Source organism: Acomys russatus, chromosome 23 (assembly GCF_903995435.1).
Source record: "Acomys russatus chromosome 23, mAcoRus1.1, whole genome shotgun sequence".
NCBI lineage: Eukaryota > Metazoa > Chordata > Mammalia > Rodentia > Muridae > Acomys > Acomys russatus.
The window spans coordinates 27,638,265-27,660,284 of NC_067159.1; the positions used below are offsets into that span (position 1 = coordinate 27,638,265).

A 22,020-nucleotide genomic window follows, 5' to 3' on the forward strand; every position below is an offset into this window, starting at 1 on the left:
GATATGAGTGTGGAAGTGCATTGCTAGAGGCACATGTATGGAAGTTAGAGGGCCCTAGTGCAAGCAGTCCATTATTTCTGCCTGTAAATGGGTTCCAGGGAGTGAATTCAAGGCATTAAGAGGTTTGGGCAACAAGTGCCTTTACAAACTAAAGCATCTCGGTAGCCTTCTGTTGTGATTTTTGAGGCATGGTCTCTCTATTCAGCACAGGCTGGCTTTGGCTTGCTTCATCAGTTTCCCAAGTGCTAAGATTGCAGGTATGAGCTATCATACCCTCCTCATGTCACTGTTATTCTTGAACCTGGTGGCAGTCATTTTTTCCCAGATATTTTATTGTGAACATGTTAAGTCTGGGGAAATGTTTTGTAAATTGGTCTGGGAATGTAATTCAGTAAGTAGAGTATTTGCCTAGCATGCAGGAGACCTTTTTTGTTTCTAGCACCACATAAAATTGTAATATTATTACCTGTGATCTTAGGACTCAGAAGGTAGAGGCAGGGTTCAACGTCCTTTTCAGTTATTTAACCAGTTTGAGGCCAGCCAGGACTACATGAGAACTTTAAAAAATTGCTTTTGCTAAATCTTTACATTATAAAAACTTACTCTCTTATATTTTCAAATGAAAAAAAAACCCTCTCATATTTTTCTTAAGAAGCTGTATATAATACTATTTTGCAGTTTTCCTAAACCCAGAACAAGTAAATGTGTTATCCTTTTGTTGATCCAGTGCAGATTGAATAAAAAGCTTTTATAACTCATGATTGTCTCATGGTTCTTCCTGCCATATGTAATTTATTTTATTCATGTGTAATAATTTAAATGTATACATTAAAAAAGAAACACAATAAAAAATGGGGGAAAGGCATTTATATGATCTCAGCCTGTAATTCAAGAAACTTGGTACCAACAGTCTTTGAGCATTATATGACATATGGCCAGGCATGGGACATAGGCACCAAAGATGGGCCTCCTGGGGAAAGTTACTGAATAGCTAAGGCAAGGCTGAATGGTGGAAAAACCAAAGCCAAAAGGCATGCTGAAGTCCATGAGAAAACTGTCTTTTATCTTAGTAGAGTGGGCACTTCCTCATCATCACACACTCTCCAGTCAGATTAAACAACCTGCAGGTTATAATGTCTGACACTCTGCCATAACTCGGTGCCTTTGCCTGCAGGGCATGCTATTCTAAGATCATGTCCACCCATTTTCAGCTTTGTGAATTTCCATTATTTCTCCATGATTCACCTGAAACAATTTCCATGTGGAAACTCCCTTCATTTTCTTTCTGTTTCAGTAGCTCACTCCATACCCACATTACAACCAATTTCCCACTGCTTACTGAAACTGTCTATTGCTGGAATTGTCCTCATGAAGGCAGGGATTATGGCTTCCTCATCCTTGCGTCCCTAGTATCACATACAGTGCCTGGCACTTTAGAAACACAGAAAACAATGTTTGTTTGTGTTTTAATAAAGGCTGTACTTACATCAGTGAGACCAAATGGGTAACAATACTGACAAAGGAATATTATTTGGTTGTTATAAATTCAGAAATACGATTTGTTTATCTGTGATCTAAAATAAATGTTTGAGATGCCATCCAACTTGAGAGCATAAGCCACACTGTACATTTAAAATTGGTAAGAAAATGAATAGGGATTGAATTTTTTTTAAGTGTTGTACTTACATACAATATATTGAAATACTATTTCTTCCCCTTAATTCTTTTCTCTCATTTCTCCTTTCACATACAGGGACTCCCTTTCTCCCAAACAGCCCTTGTAATGTAAAATTTAAAGAATATTTAAAAAGATGAATGGTAGAAAATGAATGGAATGAAGGTCAAAGTCTTGAATGAGAAGGTCATGAAAACCAACTAATAGCAACTTTTCTAATTTAGAAGAGCGAGCTGATGAATGAGTCAAAAATGGCAATGTAATGGAGAGTGTATCCTTGAAATGTTTGTATCAATAAAAGAACTGGAAAACAGTGAAACACCATGGCTTGATACTGAAACAGCATGAGAGAACAATCTTAAGAACAGCTACTGATGTAAATGAGCAGACGGACTAGGATAAAAAGAAGACTTGAACTGGTTCCAAGAGAAGTGACTAGCAAAAATCAGCATGGTAGGTGACCTTGGCATGCCCGAGAAATAGAAGGGTCCACTTAATTGGGGCAAAATGCTGTTCCTAAGGGTGTAATGTTCAGGCTGATGTTCAAACTTGATTTGAAATATACAAAGGTGTTCATTGCTACAGATCTTCAAAAAATTTAATGAAACCAATGAAAATGGATATTTAGCACACAATAAAATCTATGATTTTTTTTCTAGAAGACACCAGAACAAGAGCAACAAGAGGCACTCCATACTGATCACATGCAGAAGTACTTCTACTGGAATGCATAGAAGCAATTAGATGGGCTGGTAAGGGGATTCTAGAGCAGGGACAAAAGTGACAGTCATGGGTGAAGAGTACATCTATCTGTGTGCTTAAGAACAAATGCTTATAGATTGTTGTTAGGAGATTGATTATGCTGGCTTAAAAAGTTAGTGGCTGCTTCCTCCCCAGGCTGTTTTTGGCTTTCCTATCTACACTTTTCTATAAATTTTTATACACAAGTTCATCCTTGTGAAATATAAAGTTTGGGTAAGTTTTGAATGCCTGCCTCTTCTCTAGGATTTTCTGGGCTCTCAAGATATTTGCTGCACATCCAGCACCTTCTGTTAACATGGGAGATAGGAGTGAAGCTAGGTAACAGCTACATACTCAAAATTGAACAGTTTACAGTACAAGATTCTTTTATAAAAGTACAGACAATTAATATTTGGTGATGTCTTCACTGAAGAAAAATCTTTTCTTAACTGATTAAGTGGAAGGCAAAAAGGGGCTGTTCCTATTGCTTGACTGTTTAGAGATCATAGAGCTATGCCCCCACAGATATGGCACAGTGTCACATTCAGAGAGTCCCATGGAGCTCTGAGGGAAAGTGTTCACACACTGGTCACTCTCCTCCCAGTATCCATAGGGGAACTATTCCATCCCTCTTTTTATGGACCTTAGAATGTGGATGATATTTAGGTTGGAGAGCATATGTCTTTTAATAAATGGATATATGTTCAATTCATTTTATATTTTTTTAATGTTTTAACTTTTAGTTGTCTTACCACATTCTCTTAAAAGCATCATTTTTAGATACACACACACACACACACACATACACACACACACACACACACACACACACACACACACACACACACAATCTGTGTATCCTTCACTTGGGAATACCAGTGAGTACTGACATTTTTAACTTGTGCAAGTAAAGAGCTAAGAAAGAAATCAGAAAACACACAAGCATGAAAATAACAGCAAACAGAATAGGAAGACTGAGCACTGTCAATCAACAGTATAAGTTCTGAGTAGATCTCCCCCACCCCTTTGGAAACTCAGAACTGCTTTCTAAATAGCACAAGCTGCCATTTTCCTTCCCCTGGCTTCATAAAATGTACAAGGCATTGAAATAAACTACCCACTTCCTTTAATTTTCTGTAAAACAGCAGGGGAGTAGGTCTTATTATTGAAATTCACACTTACAGAAAATGTTACTTATATTTAGAATCTACATGTAGCTTACAATCTAATTTTTAAAATGTTTTTATTTTAGAATAACCAGGAAGGTGGGGTGGCATGAAATAACATAGTTAAGGCAGTGGATTAGTTCTGTAACTCTTTAATTTTATTTCAATATTTTCATTAAACATAGCATTCTAGGATAAATTTCTAAAGTTTCCAAAATTTGATAGATCTTCCATCATTTAACTTAAATGAAGGTGTTAGGACAGATTTGTTACTCAAGAAAAAGCAAGACCTTTATAACTTGGATTTTAGAAAATGTAACTCACAAAAATTGGATATAAACACCAATCTGGTGGTGGCCAATCCTCTTCCAGGAATGGCTCTCCTTATGGCAAGGCCTTAGGAGTTGGGTCCCTACATGGCAAGGACCTGTGGGATTACTGGTGTGGAATCTGCTGGCATTTTCCTGAAGGAATGCCTGCCTCACTATAGCCATGTGTTTGTACTTTGGGCTTTCCTAACAGCAGTTTTTACTTTCGCTTTTTTCTGTGACAGATGTTTCATCAGAATCAGAAATAGCAAGCTCAGGCTTTCTTCACTCATTTGCCCCCGAGGATCATGGGAGCCAACAGATTACTACCACTCTTATTAATAGTGATGATGTGATTCAGTCAGCTCCAGGGCCTGGTCTGGGTACAGCAGCTAATGTCCAGATGTTCTCTCCCAATGGTAATTTGGTTCTGACAATTTCTTCACCTACCTGCTCCATACAACAGCTAGATTATTATTAAAGGTTAGGAAGGTCTTGGTGGATTGTTGGTTCTAAGTCTTAATAGGAACACTAGGTGAGCCAAGCAAGGATGAGAATTGACTTAGTTTTACTAATTTGCCAAAAGCTCTAGGCTTTAGAGGAATTAGGTCTCCTGATTAGGATGTAGAGAGACTCCAGGTGTCAAAATTAAATCAGAATTTCCTGGATATATAGTCTATCACCTCTCTATATAGTAACCACAGCTAATTCCAACTGCGGTCACTTGGTTATATAACAATGTGCTGGTTTAGATATTAACTCGTCGCTGAAGCTGTTTCCTCTTTCTTGATCTAGTTCATGGGTTAGCAAGAAACTGTGGGGATTGAGGAGAAAAGAGGGGAACAATACAATGTGAACGTTATTGTTAAGCATACATGAGAAAATGACTGTAAACCCTTTTCAACTGTGAAAAAATAGATGCATAAATAAAAGTGAGCTGAATTGTTTCAGTACCAAAATGTGTGAACTGCACTTCTTGGTCCACGTCATCTTTCACTGATTCCACACATTCCCCCCCTTCAGGGTTTGAGACTCCCTAGGTGTGGCTGGACTCCAGCACCAACCAAGAATAAAATTATATAAGTATTTTATTTTTTTGGATACCTATTGTGTAATTTTTTTCCTGAAGAGATGTAAACAATTGTCCATTCACCTCAGATAAGGCACTGATGTATAACTTAGTCAATCAGTGAGTTGCTTGAAATTACTAACAACAGCATAGTGACCCAAATGCATCATTCAAAGCCCACCCTAGTGTGGTTGACAGCCCACAAGACACATTCCCTGTACAGCTTACAGACAGCTTGGTGGATGAGTCTCCTGCCCTCAGCAATTGTTGCTTACATACTTTGAGGAACATTTCAAACTCTTAGGAGTTTTAAGAGTCTTGCATGTTTTGTTTAATCCCAAGTGTCATAAACCTCTAATTGTAAAACCGTTCTCACTGCTCTGGTATTTTCAAGTTCAATCTTTTGATTTAACTAGAAGACAGAATCAAGATTCAAATTTGAACTGCAGATCTCTACCAAGCCATCGCTTGGGGATGGCCATTCAGTGGTACCTCAGGACAAATCATGGCTAACCTGAATACTACTTGCAATTTACCCATGTCGTTAAGTTCAAATATTCCCATTTTCTATAAAAGCGAAGAACTACATGTACACTTAGACAGATTCTGAGAAAAAGTGAAGCAGAATTTTTATGTAAATATAGAATTCATGTTCCCCACAGGTGAGACACTCTATTGCACACACTCTACATTGTGCTTGGCGTTATAGTAGTTGCTGCACCTGAAGTTCCTATTTGCATAAAAGATGTCAATAATTAAACTATTCTAAGTTGCAGAGATGTCTTTAAAATTTACTTTTGAATTAAATAGAAATCTGATCCCAATATTGGAACCAAGGAATGGTTCAACATAAGATATCATCTGAAACTGGGTAACTAACACTGATTCGGTGAAACATAAATCAGTTTGGCTCATGGCAGTAGAAAATTATCACCTACATACAATAGGATCTGAAAAAGTAAAAGTAATCGTAGAACCTAAGTAGGAATATAATACCTTTAATTCTCTATAAATTAGTGCCAAGTTCTATACTGGTTCATAAATGAAACCATCTTCATACATGAAAGACCTTTGTAATATTAGAACTATCGTAATATCATGAGATTAATGTTAGTATTGAATTAATTTTGATTAAAATACTTTTATTTAAAATCATAGTATAATTTGGCATGTAGTTCCAATTGTGAATGCAAATTTGGAATATATGCTAAGAATTCTTGTTTTATTAGATTATTATTTAGACTTTCAGAAAAAGATCTTCAATAATCCTGTATCTGACGCAACAAACAAAATAAGCCAATTAAGAAATGGGGAACAGAGCCAAATAGAGAATTCTCAATAGAGGAATCTCTAATGGCCAAGCACTTAAGGAAATGCTCAGTGTCCTTAGTCATCAAGGAAATGCATTTTCAACAAATGTCATTGGTCTAACTGGATGCCTACGTGTAGAAAAATGTGAATGTTCCATATTTATCACCCTGCACAAACTTAAGTCCAAGTGGATCAAAGACCTTAACATAAAACCATATATGCTAAATTTATTAGAAGAGGAAGTGGGGAATTGCCTTCAACTCATTGGCACAGGAGACAACTTCCTGAATAGAACATCAATAGTTCAACAACTAATAAATGCTACCTTGAAAAACTGAAAAAGCTTCTGAAAGACAAAGGCCACTGTCAATAGAACAAAACAGCAGCCTCCAGAATGGGCAAATATCTTTATTATCCCTACATCCAACAGAAGGCTAATATAAAAATATATAAAGAACTCAAAAATTACATACTAACAAACCAAAATAATCCAATTTAAAAATATGGTATAGAGCTAAACAAAAAAATTTTCAACAGAGGAATCTCTAACAACCAAGAAACACTTAAAGAAATGCTCAATATCTCTAGTTATCAGGGAAGTGCAAATCAAAATGACTCTGAGATTCCATCTTATACCCATCAGAATGCCTAAGATCAAAATCTCAAGTGGCAGCACAAACTGGAGAGGATACAAAGCAAGACATACACTTCTTCATTGCTGATGGGAATGCAAACTTGTACAACCACTCTGGAAATCAATCTGATGGTTTCTCAAAAAATTGAGAGTAGTTCTAACTCAAAACCCAGCTATATGACTCCTGGACATACACCCAAAAGATACTCTACCATACCACAAGGACACTTGCTCAAATATGTTCACAGGAGCTTTATTCATAATAGCCAGAAACTGGAAACAACTTAGATATCCCTCAACTGAAGAATGGATAAAGAAACTGTGGCACATTTCCACAATGGAATACTATTCAGCTATTAAAAACAAAGTCATCATGAAATTTGTCATCAAATGGATGGAATTAGAAAAAACCATCCTGTGTAAGGTAACCAAGACCCAGAAAGACTCACATGGCATGTACTCACTTAGAAGTGGATATTAGCCATATAGTACAGGGTAACTGTGCTATAACACATAGACCCAAAGAAGCCAAGGAAGTCCCAAAGGAGGATGCTTGAATCTCACTAAGAAGAAGAAATAAAATAGACATCTGAAGTAGATGGAGGGAAAGGAGGTGGGGATCAGATGGGCAGAGAGGTTGGGGGAGAGCTCTGAGAGAGAATGGAAATCTTTGGTGACACATCTCCAGGACATGGCCTCTGGGAGTCTATGGGGTGACCCTAGCTGAAATTCCTATCAGCAGTGGGTAAGGAGCCTGAAGTTACTACCTCCTATAGCCAGGTGGGACTTCCAGTTGAGGGAGGGTGACATCAACCCACTCATTATACCTTTGATTCAAAATCTGTCTTGTCTACAAGAAGTGTAGAGACTAAGATGGAGCAGACACTAGGGGAATAGCAAATCAGTGACTGGCCCAATTGGAGACCCATGCCATGGGAGAGAGCCAACCTCTTTCATTATTAATGATATTCTCCTATGCTTGCTGACAGAAACCCTGCCTAAGTGTCTTCTGAGAGACTCCATCTATCATCTGATGGAAACAGATGCAGAAACCCACAGCCAAACAATAGGCCAAACATGGGAAGTTTTTGGAAGAGTGGAAGGAAGGATTGAGGGAGGTGGGGAATTAAGGAGCCCACAGGAAGACCTACAGAGTATATGAACCTGGACCCAACAACTAACCAGAGAGCATGCACGGGATGAACCTAGATCCCCTATACTTAGGTAGCAGATGTGCAGTATGGTTATCATGTGGCTCCCCTAAAAATGGGAGTAGGGCTGTCTTTGACTCAGTTACCTACCTACCTTTGTATCCCCTTCACCTTGCTAGGCTGCCTTGTCAGGCCTCAGTAGGAGAGGATGTGCTTAGTCTTGCTGCTACTTGAAGTGTGAGGGTGAGTTGGTACCCTTTGGGCCCCCCATTAGCAGAGAAGGAGAGAGGGTAATGGTGGAAGGGGGCATAAGAGTGGGCTTAAAGGAGAGGAGGGAAAGGGTCAGGATCATTATGTAAAATGATTAAATTTTTTAAAAGTTTTCTCCTTTATTTTATTATAGATAATGATAACACCATCAAATGTGACATTTATAAACTCATTGAATTACAGCAGAAAGAATGAGAAATGAATTAATTATGCTTTAAATAAGCAAACACCTAAATTATTACTTGAGAATATTTTGAAACTAACTTTGGTTCCTCTTTAGGGAAGATATGGTAGGATGAGAAGTTCTGGAGAACAACCCAAGGCCACATTATAAGCAATATGCCAGCCTCATGGTTCTTCAACTCTTAAACCTTTTAAAGTGGAGTCATTCAATTTTAGAAGTAATTTAGGATTTAGTGAGAGTCTGAGATTTGAGGAAAATATCTAGTTTCCTACAAGTTCAATAATACAGTATCACTTCCAACTGAACACAAGCTATTACCAATCTGTGTTATAAAAACTGTTGCCTTCTGCTATTGGTGAGATATTGCAAGTTGCCAATTTACAAGTAAAAAAATCTAATTTTCATTTCATAAAACCAGCTATGGAAGCACCTACTGCTGCAGTGACTCTTTCTGAACAATTGCAAATTAAATAAACAAACTAATGCCATCTTGAAAACTTCATTAGAGAAGTTAGCCCAAATATAGAAAAATTTAAATCATCCTACTTACTAAAACTGGCTAATAAGCTTCCTGGCAGTCCAGGGCAGGCGTTTGGTAAAGGAAAACAACAAAAACTAAATGAAACAAAATAAAACAAAGAAACTATGATAAGAGTTGTAATTAACACTCTTAATGCTGGGATAGAATTTAAACATCCATGTTGGTGTACTTTAAAAGGATAAGTCCCTGAATTTAATTTTTATTAAATATGTTCTCACATTTAATACATTGTTTTCACATTCATATATACATACAAAAGTTGGGAGTCCTTAGAAACATTGCTTATAATGTAAATATAATGTATATATGACACTGTGAATTAAAATATGAATAAAAATTTTATTCCAACCACATTTCTCTATTTTCAATTTTGTTTATTGTTTTCAGTCTTTTAAATCACAGTGGAAATTAACATATGCTTAATTATCCAGTTAGTGCCTATTGTCAACTTCATCCAATGACAAAAGTAAAATCAACTCATTCATACACTCTATGTTCTGTTACCATCCCACCATTCATTGCCTGTGTTTATTTTTGTTTTTTTTTTTTCTCTTTTAATGGCAACGTTGTGATAAGATTGTGAAAAGGTGTAATTAACAGGTTTGTATATATACCATTTCTTCAAGTATTCAGAAAGCAGTACATTGTATGCATTGTGCATTAAAAAACTATTGATATTACTTCTAAGTATATGAGGGTGGCTCCTGGTGGGGGTGTCACAAAATTGTATGTCATAGTGTATGACAAGGATTTACAGCATTCTAGATTTTTCACAACTCTTCCGTGTTAGTGAGTGACATTAAGTAAATATTTCATTTCTCTACTCTCAAGTGTCAAATGTGGTATTTCCAACCACAAATAAATAAAGCACACACTCTGCATGTGTAGTGCAAATGCTCAGTAAACAGTGACATGGATTAAGCTTTCAGTTGTGGTAAGTGGTTCAGCAGGGAGGTCCTGATTTTTTAAAGTCTGTGACTTGTCTCCCTGTTCCAAATGAATACTGTCACTGTCCCATGTCAGACACAATGACATAAAAGGGTGCTGAGCTGGGCTAATGGAATGAGGAGGGAATAAGAACTCATTTGCACAAGTGGGTGGTACAATTTCTGTCACTTCCATGTAGCATGTAAAGTCTTATTTGCTGACAAACCGCAAATCCCTGCAGAAAAGCAGGTACCAATCAGAAGAACTGCAAATGTTCTGCTTAGAAGAATTATATTGGCACCTATGTACTATATTGTGTGACCCAGACAATTAAAAAAATGGAAGGTGGTATTTTAAAGTTAAATTTTTAGAGTGGTGACACATGAATGTTCAAAATGTAAATTATAGAATAATCAACAGTCACATAAACATTTCCACAATGGCCTTGCTTCCAAGTGCCACGTGAGTAATAATCTTCAGTACTTTGAACAAAAAGTAAGAGCTTTGGTGCTTTGTCTTAATTACATGACTTATATGTTACTGACTAAAAGAAGACAGAAAAAATTAGAAAATTCTTCCAGAGAAAAATATTGGTAGGAAAACTTAAGCTAAACATGAAAATCAGTTCACTCATTTACTTCATTACATGTTTTCCTTCACAAACATCCAAAGTTAGTAAGAAAAGGGCATATACAAAAGAAACAAATAAAAAAAATCTATAATAAACAAAAATACAAAAATTGTGCCACCCATCTTTTCATTTGTCGCTTTGCATTGAGTTTTGAAGCAAACAGTCTTTGAAGGTAGGATTCTAAAGTTCACATATGCTAAACACTGGCAGAAAAACATTCCTACTCCCTTCCTGAACATGTTGTACTTTCAACAAATACGAGCTAAAACTCAATGATAGAGGAAACACACACACATCTCATTAAGAGAAAAGACACCATTCTTCACCTATACTACATACATAACATTTAAAACTAAGGTCTGACACAAGCACTTAATTGATTTAAATAATTAAGGCTTCTAAACCATTCAGTGCCAACTTTCTGCATCAGTATTTGAATGAAATACTTGTTTGCATTTAGGGCTGTGCTCTGTACAGACATTTCACCCATGGCATTTCATTAGTGGCCTGATGAGGAAGTGTTAGACTTGTTTGCTGACATTTAGCTTTAGTAGCTGTTAGACTAAGTATAGCAGGACAAACTCAGGGATGAACAGATTTGTTCCCACCACCTGGGCTGTTGGCTCATTTTACCTTCTTTTCATGTTTAATATGACCATTTCCTTTGTATTTGCCATTGAGGATTCCATTTTGGTAATGTCCATTAACTGTGCTATGCTTATTTCCAGACCACAGACTTTTGATTTTTCTATAGATAAATTTTGTCACATAGGACAACATGAAGTAGAACAAGGCAGCACCAAGCAAAAGTACAAAGGCAATATCCAGTAGGAAATACTGACAGAAAGAGATCTGATGGACAGCAGAGCGGAGGTGATGGGCTCCGTCATGGCGAAGAATGTAGTCTATCCAATAGGTAGTCCGATTGACAGGGTGGCCGGGCTGATCCTTATGAATTTCCGATAACTTCTGAGCCCTCTGCCGATAGCTGCAATGGGGACAAATGTGACATAAGTATGTATACACTGGTTGTGGACTGAGGGTTATCTCAATTTAGGAATGTGGGGGAATGACTGGCATTCTTCTCTGAGCACCTAAGTGTGCTCCAGATGCTGGGTTAAATGCTTTGAATACATACAGCGTCTCCATATATTTCAAGCTGTGGAGGGAAAGCGAACCCAGAAACATGAAATGATTCCACAGTTGAGAGGCAGGTTTACATTTTCTAACTGGAGTCGTTCCCACACTGTATCACACACTCTACCCATCAGATGCTTCCAAATTCTGTTTACCTAAGTGTCTCATCAGAAAAGGGACATTTTCAAATTCTACAAAAAAATACAGAGAAAAGCATGGACATTTTTTCTACCAGTTTTTTAAAAACAGTGTCAGTCAGTTAAAGAACTGTTCTAAGTTCTTAGTGCTTAGATAAAAGGGATAGGTTCTACTTCAAAAAATAAAAATCACAAAAGATAAGGCTCTGCAGTGGTGTCTTACCAAGGAAGAAAGACTTAGGCATATGCGAAGAACTGGCATGCTAAAACAGAGTGTGAAGAATCAGAAAGCTAAGAGAACAGGTGCATTCCAAGGGTCAAATCTTTCACACGCAGTGTGCAATGCCAGGAGTGTCTGGCAAGGTGCTGAAGGCTATACTAAACAACAAATTATGTAGCTTTTATCACAGAATCAAACAGTCATTATATCATAGAAATGACTAAGATAGAGGAAGATATTGACAGTAGGTGGGACATGTAAAAGACCACACGAGTCGTAAAAAGAGATAATAGGCTCAACCAAATGGGAGAAAATGGTAGAATGAAACAGCCAGTAGGAATTGGTAATATAGTGGATTCAGTGTGAGAGTAAGTAAAGGAAAAGTCAGAAGCGATTGCGATGCTTGCAACCTGCAGGACTATGGCAGATCCGGTGAACAGTAAGTTCTTCAAGGTGCCAGCCCTAGCCATAGTGTGGACAGCATGGCATGTGACGGTATGAGCATCCAGAGAGCAGGAGGAGCTACATGATAATAGCACCTCATGGAAAGTCTACACTTCCATATGAATTGACATGATGTTCCTTTTACAATGTAGCTCTAGCACTAACTATTTATCCTGTAATGTTCATGGGAGCAAATTAGGGCAATGAATGGAAGAAAATCCGGTCTGAGGTGAGTAGCTAGACAGGATAATCACTTGTAGGAGTTTCTATATCCATGCTATGAGAGGATATAGCTTTTAAAGGCACATTTACTCTGCTATAGCTATTTCCTATATAATGAGTCCAGTTGAAAATGATTGAAATTTTTCACACAAATATTATGATCTCACTCACATCTTGCTTTACATTGTATCACACTTTTCACCTGATGGCAAAAGAAAATGAAAGATTTCTTCTTACTCTGTTCGATAAAAAATATGTTTATCGATAATTTTCCTTAAAGTAGAAAAATAAAGCAAAAAAATTATAGACATTTCCCTTAGAAGAAGGTAGTGGGTTTCCATTAAGCAAAACCAAACACTAGTAAAGGAAGTAGGATTACGATAATAGCATGTGGGCTTTAGGTTTAAAAAGGCAAAACAAACAAACAAACAACCATGATTAAAAAAAAAAAAACTTTCTTTAGCAAGATTAGTTACTTGGCTTAAACTAGAATATCTTGAGTATAATGTTAATGGAAATTTTAGCCTTTTAAATAATGAGTTCACATCAGAAGTGGAGTATTTCCCATATATTTGAGGTAAAAATCACTTCAATTATATAAAGGCTTTTAGGAAATGGCACAATTAATGTATTTATGTATATTTCAAGAGTCTGCAGTTAGGATCTCATTGCAATGTAATGAGTATAGCCTGATCGTTTCTCTAATTCATGCTGGCTCACACCTCGGAGAACACTGCTCAGCTGAGCTAGGAATACAGCTCATGGGAGAGTGCTTGCCTGGCATGTGCAAGCCCCTGGGTTCAACCTCCAGTTCCACAATCAAAACCAACACACAGACTACTTTGCTGAACCACTTCCTATAAATGCTGCAATACAATGAGCCAGTGTTAGTACTGCAAACACTTCCCCAAGGACATGCCTCAAAATGTGTAAGGCTAACACGGGAAACCGTAGATTAATGGGGTAGTATGGTAGTGCCTGAGCACAGACATACTGCTCTGAGTGTCACATTTTGACCAACGTATTGGCTATTTTAAGGGCCCACAGATGAGGGCCATCTCTAAGCTTACAAAAGGTAACATAATGAGCCATGGATGATTCCAAAATTTTACATGTAAGATTCCCTGTTGCTTAAGAAACCATTTTTTTTATGTTGCATTTCTTATAGAAATGACTCTCAACTCAAGGTCCTGTCATATTACCTAGGTATAGACAGAAATCAGACTAGTCTCTTCAGCTATTTAATATCATTTGGGGCACATGATAAACTAAACACTTCTTTAAATGATGAAAATCACTGCTTTGTTTAAAACTACCCAGGCCAGCTGCCCACTGAGCCTCATTTGTGAAGTGGGTTAACTCAGGACACATCAAGAATTAAAAGGCAAAATAAAGATTCTAATTCATCATTCACAAAAGCAAATACATCTCAGGAACAGCTAGTGCTGGGGAAGCCAGGCAGGATAAAGAGCTCTGCTTAGGAATCTGATAAGTCTGTCTTCAGTTCGTCTTTGAATAGCTATGTGACTGCAGGCAAACTGCTGACGCTCTCTGACCTTCAAGTGCCTCAATTCTACAGTGGAAGGAGCAGCTCTGGTCCAGGGCAGCTGCAAGCGTGATGGCTGATCAGCACTGTCAACATGAGTGGATTTAGAATTCCCCAAGAAGCATACTTCTGCATATGTGTGTGAGAAGAGTTCCAGAAAGGAACAAAGTAAGAAAGATGATAGCATTGTCCTATGTCTGGGGACTCAGGCTGAGGAAAAAGAAGAAAGCCAGCACAGCGGGACTATTCTCTACTCTTTGCTTTCCCCTCAAGATGTGAGGTGCACATAACGACAGCTGTGAGGCACTTGTGCCAAAATCAATCCTCCCTCTTCCACATCACATCTTGTCAAGGACTAGGTCACAGGAATGTAGCTAGTGCAGTGAGTACCAAAGGTAAATAACAGATACAAAACCTGACATGCTAGAGAGATCCCACGATTGTTTCCACCTTAGTTTCTCTGTCTGACAAATCTTGGTAGCAAAAACCTCAGGGTCACAACATGGATGGTTAAATGACAGATGTGTTTAACTTCAAATTTTTTAGAAAACACACAGAAGGCCTAACAGTAATATAAGGGATATCTGTCCTTGACGAACCTACAGCTGCCAATACACCGTGTAAACAAATACATGCATGGAAGTATATATGTATACATACTATCATCTGCCTTATATGAACCTAAACCTTACCTGGGATTATTGATAACCTTCCCCAGTGCATCATACAACTCTTCCTCAGTAACTGTCTTCCATTCTAACAAGATCCCCATGCCTTTTGCCTGTACTCGAGTCATAGTATCATAATGGTCTCCAAAAAGTGGGATTCCCACTACAGGGACACCATGATACATAGTTTCAAAAATACTGTTCAAACCACCATGGCTTAGGAAGGCTCTGATGTTTGGATGACCTAAAGGATAGAAAGAAAATAACTTATATTATTACTCCAGATTTACCCAGAGCTTTTTTCAAGACCTAGAAAATATAGTAAACATACATTTTAGAAAATTTTTTAAAGTGGTAATTTCATTGCTCCATTCTTTATACCAATTAAAATGTTTGTTACATATATATATGTATATATATGTGTGTATATATACATATATATGTATATATACATACATGTGTGTGTGTATATATACATATATACTGAAAGCTGTTTTTTGGTAACTCAGACATAGAACAATCATGAAATATATGACGTTATCTCAAGTACAACTGTCACATGACTAGCAACACACGCTATAATTGCTAAAAGTAAATAGAAAATCAGTGAGGTCCTCAGCTGTAAGAGATGCAGCATCATATACTATTTAGCTGTCACCGGAATAGAAAGGTTAGCTTGTCAGATTTTTAATGAGGCGTTTCTTCTAGTAAATGGCCTGTATTCATTACAGAGATGAAAAACTTACAAAAGTGCAAGAAAAATAAAAATATGCCTAGGAAATATGTCATTGGCCAGTAAATAATTATAGGATGCAGAAATAGAAACCCACTTAATATACTAACCAGGTACAAAACTGTGTACAAACTGCTGTACCAATGAGCTCTCAGTGCATGCGTCTTTCGAAGTGTTGTGTAGATAGTGCCTATCCCTTACCTCAGGCTAACTAAGGAGCAGATGTAAAAGTAGTTTTTGGCAGTAGAACTCGTATTTGAACAAAATCTGTACTACCAAGTCCAGCATTGAAATATCAAGTTGAGCTAGCATATGAGGAAAAGGGCAACTGCAGCATGAAGGGAAAAGACAGTGGTTTGGTGCCTCCTTCTTGTCCTGGATAATCTTTGATTATGGAAGTCATCACAGAACCTACGGAGGCGATGCTCAGAGTAATATGAAAGTACTAGTCTTGAAAAGGTCAGAAAAATGAGACAGGGAGAATCTGGGGGAGCCAGGTTGAAGAGGTCTTCCTTACAGACCATTAAACAGCTGTGCTTTGTTGTTGGTCCCACACGTAAAGATCAGCTGTTCCCAGACAAAAATCATTGCACTGTTGCACTGAGCTAGGTGACGGTCAATGTTTCTATGAAGTTTTTCTGCTTTTTACTGCCTTGTATGGACTCTAAAGTCATAACAAAAAAGACAGACAAGAAAAGGAAAAAACATAAGTCTTGAGAAAAGATAATTTTTGTGTTCATTTTTGAGGTTCGGTTTCATTTATTACATTTACAATAAGCTAGGTAGAAAAGTATTATATGTAAAAGTTATTCACCATTTTACAGTGAAAAATTAAACCTGCTAGACTAATGGTAGAGTGATTGCCAATCATCTGAGGTCCTGGGTTCAATCCTCGGTGATTTAACTATTTAACTATTTGATGGTATACAACTATAATTCCAGTACTTGGGAGAGAGAGGCAAGACTTCAAAGCTATATAGTTGAATGCAAGGACAATATGGGTTACATGAGAGCCTGTCTAAAAAAACAAAACAAGAATAATAAATAAAATGTCAGCTTTTAAGATCATTGAAAGTATATTTTAAAATAACTATACTTTTAAATGATCATTTTAAAATATTTTAAGACTGTTACTAGTATTTTAAGAACAATAATTTTAAAATAAGTTATTTTATTTGATATTTGGTGTTATTTATGCATGAGTGGTGACCAATATTACTCAGGTCAACATCTTTCTTATCATTTCTTTAATACTTATCAAGGGATGACACAGCATTTAATAAATAAATTTAATGAATAAAAATGTTCATTTTTATTGTCTGTACTCATAAAATAAAATAATTTATATTTAGGCATACTTAAAAGATAAGCATGTAATCAATATTATTTTAATTTTGTGTAGAAGAAAAAAATCACAACAAATGAAAATTTAAAATAAATGCTTTTTTATTAAAACTACCTAGTAGTTTACAAATAATTAAGGCAAATGATCAAATTAAACTCAAATCAACTATTTCCCTTATTTTGAGTGTTTCTTTGGTTTCAGATAAGAAAATTACTCAAATTATCTAGGATTTAGCTACATCTATAAATGAATTTAATTCCAGTTTGTGTTTTTTTTGTTTTGTTTTAATTTTATTGGCTTTTAGCAGTTAACCTAATCAGATATAGCTTCATTTATTGCTATTAACTTACAGAATTTAATATGTTTTATGGAGAATTAAAATTGGGAGGTTGTTTAATTTTTTATTACAGATTGTAGTGGTTGCATCTTACAACAAACAAAATTATGAATCAGTGGTCTGAATTTTAAGAATTGAAGTACTAGGTAAGATTGAGACACCATAACCCACACACATTTCACCTATCAGTCAAGTGAGTACAGCTACTGACTTACCAAGCAGGTCATTCTGCGGCAACCATTCTATGAGCTTAGTGTTGTTTCCTAGGTTCTTTGGTTTGGTTCCAGAAAACCTAAAACGGACACCAAACAATGGGTCTTTCAGAAATGAGGCCTTACAACATGGGTTAAAATTTTGCAGATTTACAAGTGTTATGTTGCGTGATAAATTACTGATATTCTTATGAGTGAAATTTTGGCTTAGTATCAACAAAAATGTTCTCCATAATAAAACATTCCACATATAGATAAGATATAATATTCTCACAAAGTCTATTTTCCATTTATTCTTCTAAGATACATACATAAAACATTTGGGGACCCAAATGAATATTTTCTAAGTTAAATTCCACACAAGTACTCAGAGAGAAGAGAAACAACCGCCTCAAGGCTGTCGCTAGTCTCTATCCTTGCAACCCCAACACTGAAAGGCAGCAGGAAGTATGCTTCCATGCCTTGGCTCCAGAGAGACTGGCAGAGCAAAGCACATAGTTAGGCTGTTTCCTATGTGGTGAATCTCAAATGTGCCACACAAATATGAGGTTGATGGAGTCTGATGCAAACAGACAGAACTGTCCTCAATAAGGCACACGTAGGTTCTGAGTTAAGCCCGATAGAGAAATCTTAATGGAAACAGGGTTGAAAGGGGAAAGTCCTGCTCAGGATAAAATGCCCATTTTCTATCCCAGCCTTACACAATGTTATAAAGTTAAATGCCTAGACAATTCAGAGTATATATAATGGCTTGGGAGACCCGTTTTCCTTATTGTGGAGTTGTGTTCACTAATATATTTCCAGAGTTCCAAAGCAGTGGCCCATGCAAATAAGTGAGTGCTCAATGAAGTATGCAGGTTGGACTCCCTGTTGCTGTGCCTTTGGAAGAATCTGGAATGTATCTCAGAGTCTATCTTAACAATATTAATTAGATGGTAAGGTGCTGAGAGTTTCAGAAGCTGTCTTTCAGATTAAGCACCTGGAAATAATAATATAGGTGAGATATTACAGGGAGAGTGTAAAGTACCCAAATTAATGAAGTGTTTAAATTACTTACTAATCATTATCTGGTTTATTCCAAACTGATTTTAATAAATATACAGACAGGCATGAAATTATGTCTAAATTTTTAAAATAAGAAAAAATGGGCATTTAATCTGAAGGAAACATAAAACTGTGCCCCACACAGTCTTATTCCACATCATATATTCTGCATATATCCTACGCAGTTATCTTTATCAATAACAGACCTTTATGAATTGATTATGGATCTCAATGCATTAGAAACAAAATGAAACCTCAAGATTGTCTAATCCTGCCAATGAATCAATGTGCCATGGTCTACAAGGGCATGAAGATTAAATAAGAAGATACTGAGATCCAAGAGCAAAAAAAAAAAAAAACTAAGCTGAGTTATCATGCCCTTACCTCCAAATCACTTTTTGCGGCAATCTCCCCAGGGCTCCTGCCAGTTTGATAGCGATGTCTTCTGACAGATACTTGACACCAGCTCCAAAAGACACCAGGACAAAGCCATGTTCCTGAGCACCGTTTACCCACCTCTGCAGATCCTGCAATAGAAACACAGAAGGCAACTTTATGAAGAGCAAATACAGTTCAGTCAGTGCCATCCAAAGTGTACTTTGAAGTCTTTGTATAATTTCCTTAAACAACAACAAAAAAGTAAAAACAGCGTATGTTCCTTTCCTCTTAAAAACTACAAACTGTTTTAAATGGTTTATTTCAGGGGCCAGAGAGATTGTTCAGCCACCAAGGACACTTATCACTCATGTATAGGACTAGGGTTCAGTTCTCAATGCACACATACACCTGTCCATAATTATAGTTTCTGGGGATATGGCACACTCTTCTGATCTATACCCATGACAGATACGTACAGACGACATACATACATGTAGGAAAAACACTCAAAGATATAAAATAAATGACATTTAAAATTTCTTCTGATCAATGTTCACGGAACTAGGATAGCATTATGTTTTTTTGCCCCTCCCCCTTTCATCAGTGAGTAACAAACTGAAAACTAATAGCTGACAGTGTCAGACCTCAAAAATCAGAACATTCTAGTAGTTGACCCATCCATGGTTAGAGAGAAATATGAGAATATGGGCAAAAGATTCAGACTGACCATCAAAACCCTGCAGCTAAAATTCTCAGTGAGTCCTATCAAACTTGTGTTGGGAATGGTCATTTGTACAAAGCAGTCCCTTACCAATCACTCCTGTCAGCTATACTCTGTAAGCATAAGTTTTAGGTTAGTGGAGGGTCAAAGATGTGGAGGCTGCTTACTTTGGGAATACTAATGAGCCCAGAAGCATCTGAGGATACACAATGTTTCTCCTGCCTATTGACTAGTATGCCATGGACAGACATCAAAACAAGGGTGTGACTAAGTTTTGTGATATTGTTTGTATTACAGAGCCTGCTGTCAATGCCACTACACAGATCTTAACTTTCTGCTCAGTATCAGTGGACTGCTGCCCTGTGTCACTCTCATTGTACACTGACCCAGTGCCAAGGAGCACTACAGGGTAAGAATCATGTCACAGTGATACTAAAGCTCATCTTGCCTATATAAAGAGAATAAATGACCTGCATTTTTCTTCATTTAGTGGTAACTGTATGGTATTTCACTCCTAGAGAAGGAAGGGAGGGAGCACAGTTTATATCCCAAATGAATTAGAGAAGCAAAACACTGTAAGGAGGGGTTAGCCAGTGAAGAAAACACATTTTGATTACTGGGTAGAAACCTATATTAAACATTTTCTAGGAAACTTGAACACTGTATTAAATAACTTGAACCTATCACAATTTTAGATTAAAACTAATAATTTATCATTTGCTACATTTACAAAGCTTACTTCACATGATGAAAATTTAAGCATGATATCACTAGATTCTAAGTAAGAATGAGAAGCAAATCTATTCACAATTTAAAATGCACACCTCTAAGGCAAACATTTCTAACACAAGAACAAATGCTGCACGGAGTACATGAAACATGGCTCCCCTCCGCTACGCCTTGCCTTCATGTAATTTACCACCTACCACTCAATTTAGGATCAATACCATTTTCAAAAAATTTACTCAGAGGCAGGAAGCCTTAAAAATTATGCCATTTAGGTCATCTTTGATTTTGTAGCACTTTCAACTTCAGCAAATAGCCATGGAGCACCATGCAGCAGCCCAGGAGACCAGGGCAGGACAGTTTCGTACAGCATTGGCACTGGTAGACACAGGAGTCCAGGTGGCTGACCAAGGGCCTTGTGGGGAAGACCTGCAGGCGTGAACTTGAAACACCCTAGCGTTTAAGTGGATTCCAGGTAATAAACAGCTTTCCAGTATTTATTCTGCATGATGTAAAATGGAAACCACATATCTAGCTTTAGTCCCCCTTTTTGTACCACAACTGTTAACCATAGTAAGATTATACTTGTTTAGTCTTTACTAACAGGCAAGGAATTAGAAAAAGCTGTGTTCATCACAGTTACCTACAGGAAAAGTGGTCAGAGTTTTCAGTAGGTAATGCTTCCCTTGGCTTAGAAAGGACAATGTGGCTTCAAGGTGATACGGAGCTAGTAAAAGATGCAGGGATAATATCTAGAGTACAGACGGGGAATGAGTGGACACTTGGCTTGCACTTGATGAAATCCTCCTTTCCCCCATGTTTCTGTTCTTCACAAGTGCACAGAATATTGAACTGACAGATTCACCATGGGAACACTGAAGAGACAGGGTTTTGGATTTGCCTCAAAAGACACACAGACCACACATTCGAGCTAGAGGTTACAGGGGTATTAACACTGCTAAGCCTACAGCAAAGACTTAAACTGGGATTTCATGAAAAGTATGTCTGTATCTCCAATGGGTTGGGAAGCTCTAGCTGTTACCTCTTCTATGTACATGCTGACAATATCTTCCATAATTTAAAAACTCACCAATGATACGGTTCAATAATTCTGTAAAGATTCTTTAAGAAAATTAATTTCAGAATAAACACTTAGAATAAAAAAAGACCCATTGCAAACATGTAATGTTATAAAATATAACAGTATTTAGGAATGTCTTTCCTCCCTCTAAGAAAATACCAAATTAAAAAACAAAAACAACACAAATAAAGGGACCAAAAGTTCATTCATTTGCAGCACGACATCAATGGATATATAATATGAAATTAAGCTGAAATGTATAAAACATACTTGAAGAAAACACGAAAATTTTAACAAAGGTAAAATCTGAATAAAGAGAAATAATATACTTGAGTAGTAAATACTAATGTTAGAATAATGCCAATTCTAGAAAAACTAAATTTTGTGTATTGTCAGTACATTTTCCAAGAGAATTGTAAAATAATAAAATGAATATAAAAACTTCAGAAAATAAACTGAGA

General features: G+C 36.8%; 1 protein-coding gene across 1 annotated transcript in view; it reads right to left on the minus strand.

Moving 5' to 3' along the window:
* Positions 1–10,737: 10,737 nt before the first annotated feature.
* Ugt8 (UDP glycosyltransferase 8) overlaps positions 10,738–22,020 on the minus strand; it is a 61,745-nt gene continuing 50,462 nt past the window's right edge. The window contains exons 3-6 of the mRNA XM_051166028.1: positions 19,038–19,180; positions 17,613–17,689; positions 15,007–15,226; positions 10,738–11,596 (exon numbers count right to left, since the gene is read on the minus strand). Of these exons, the coding sequence (XP_051021985.1) occupies positions 11,233–11,596; positions 15,007–15,226; positions 17,613–17,689; positions 19,038–19,180 (804 nt within the window). The 3' untranslated portion in view covers positions 10,738–11,232. The remainder of the gene's footprint in view (positions 11,597–15,006; positions 15,227–17,612; positions 17,690–19,037; positions 19,181–22,020) is intronic.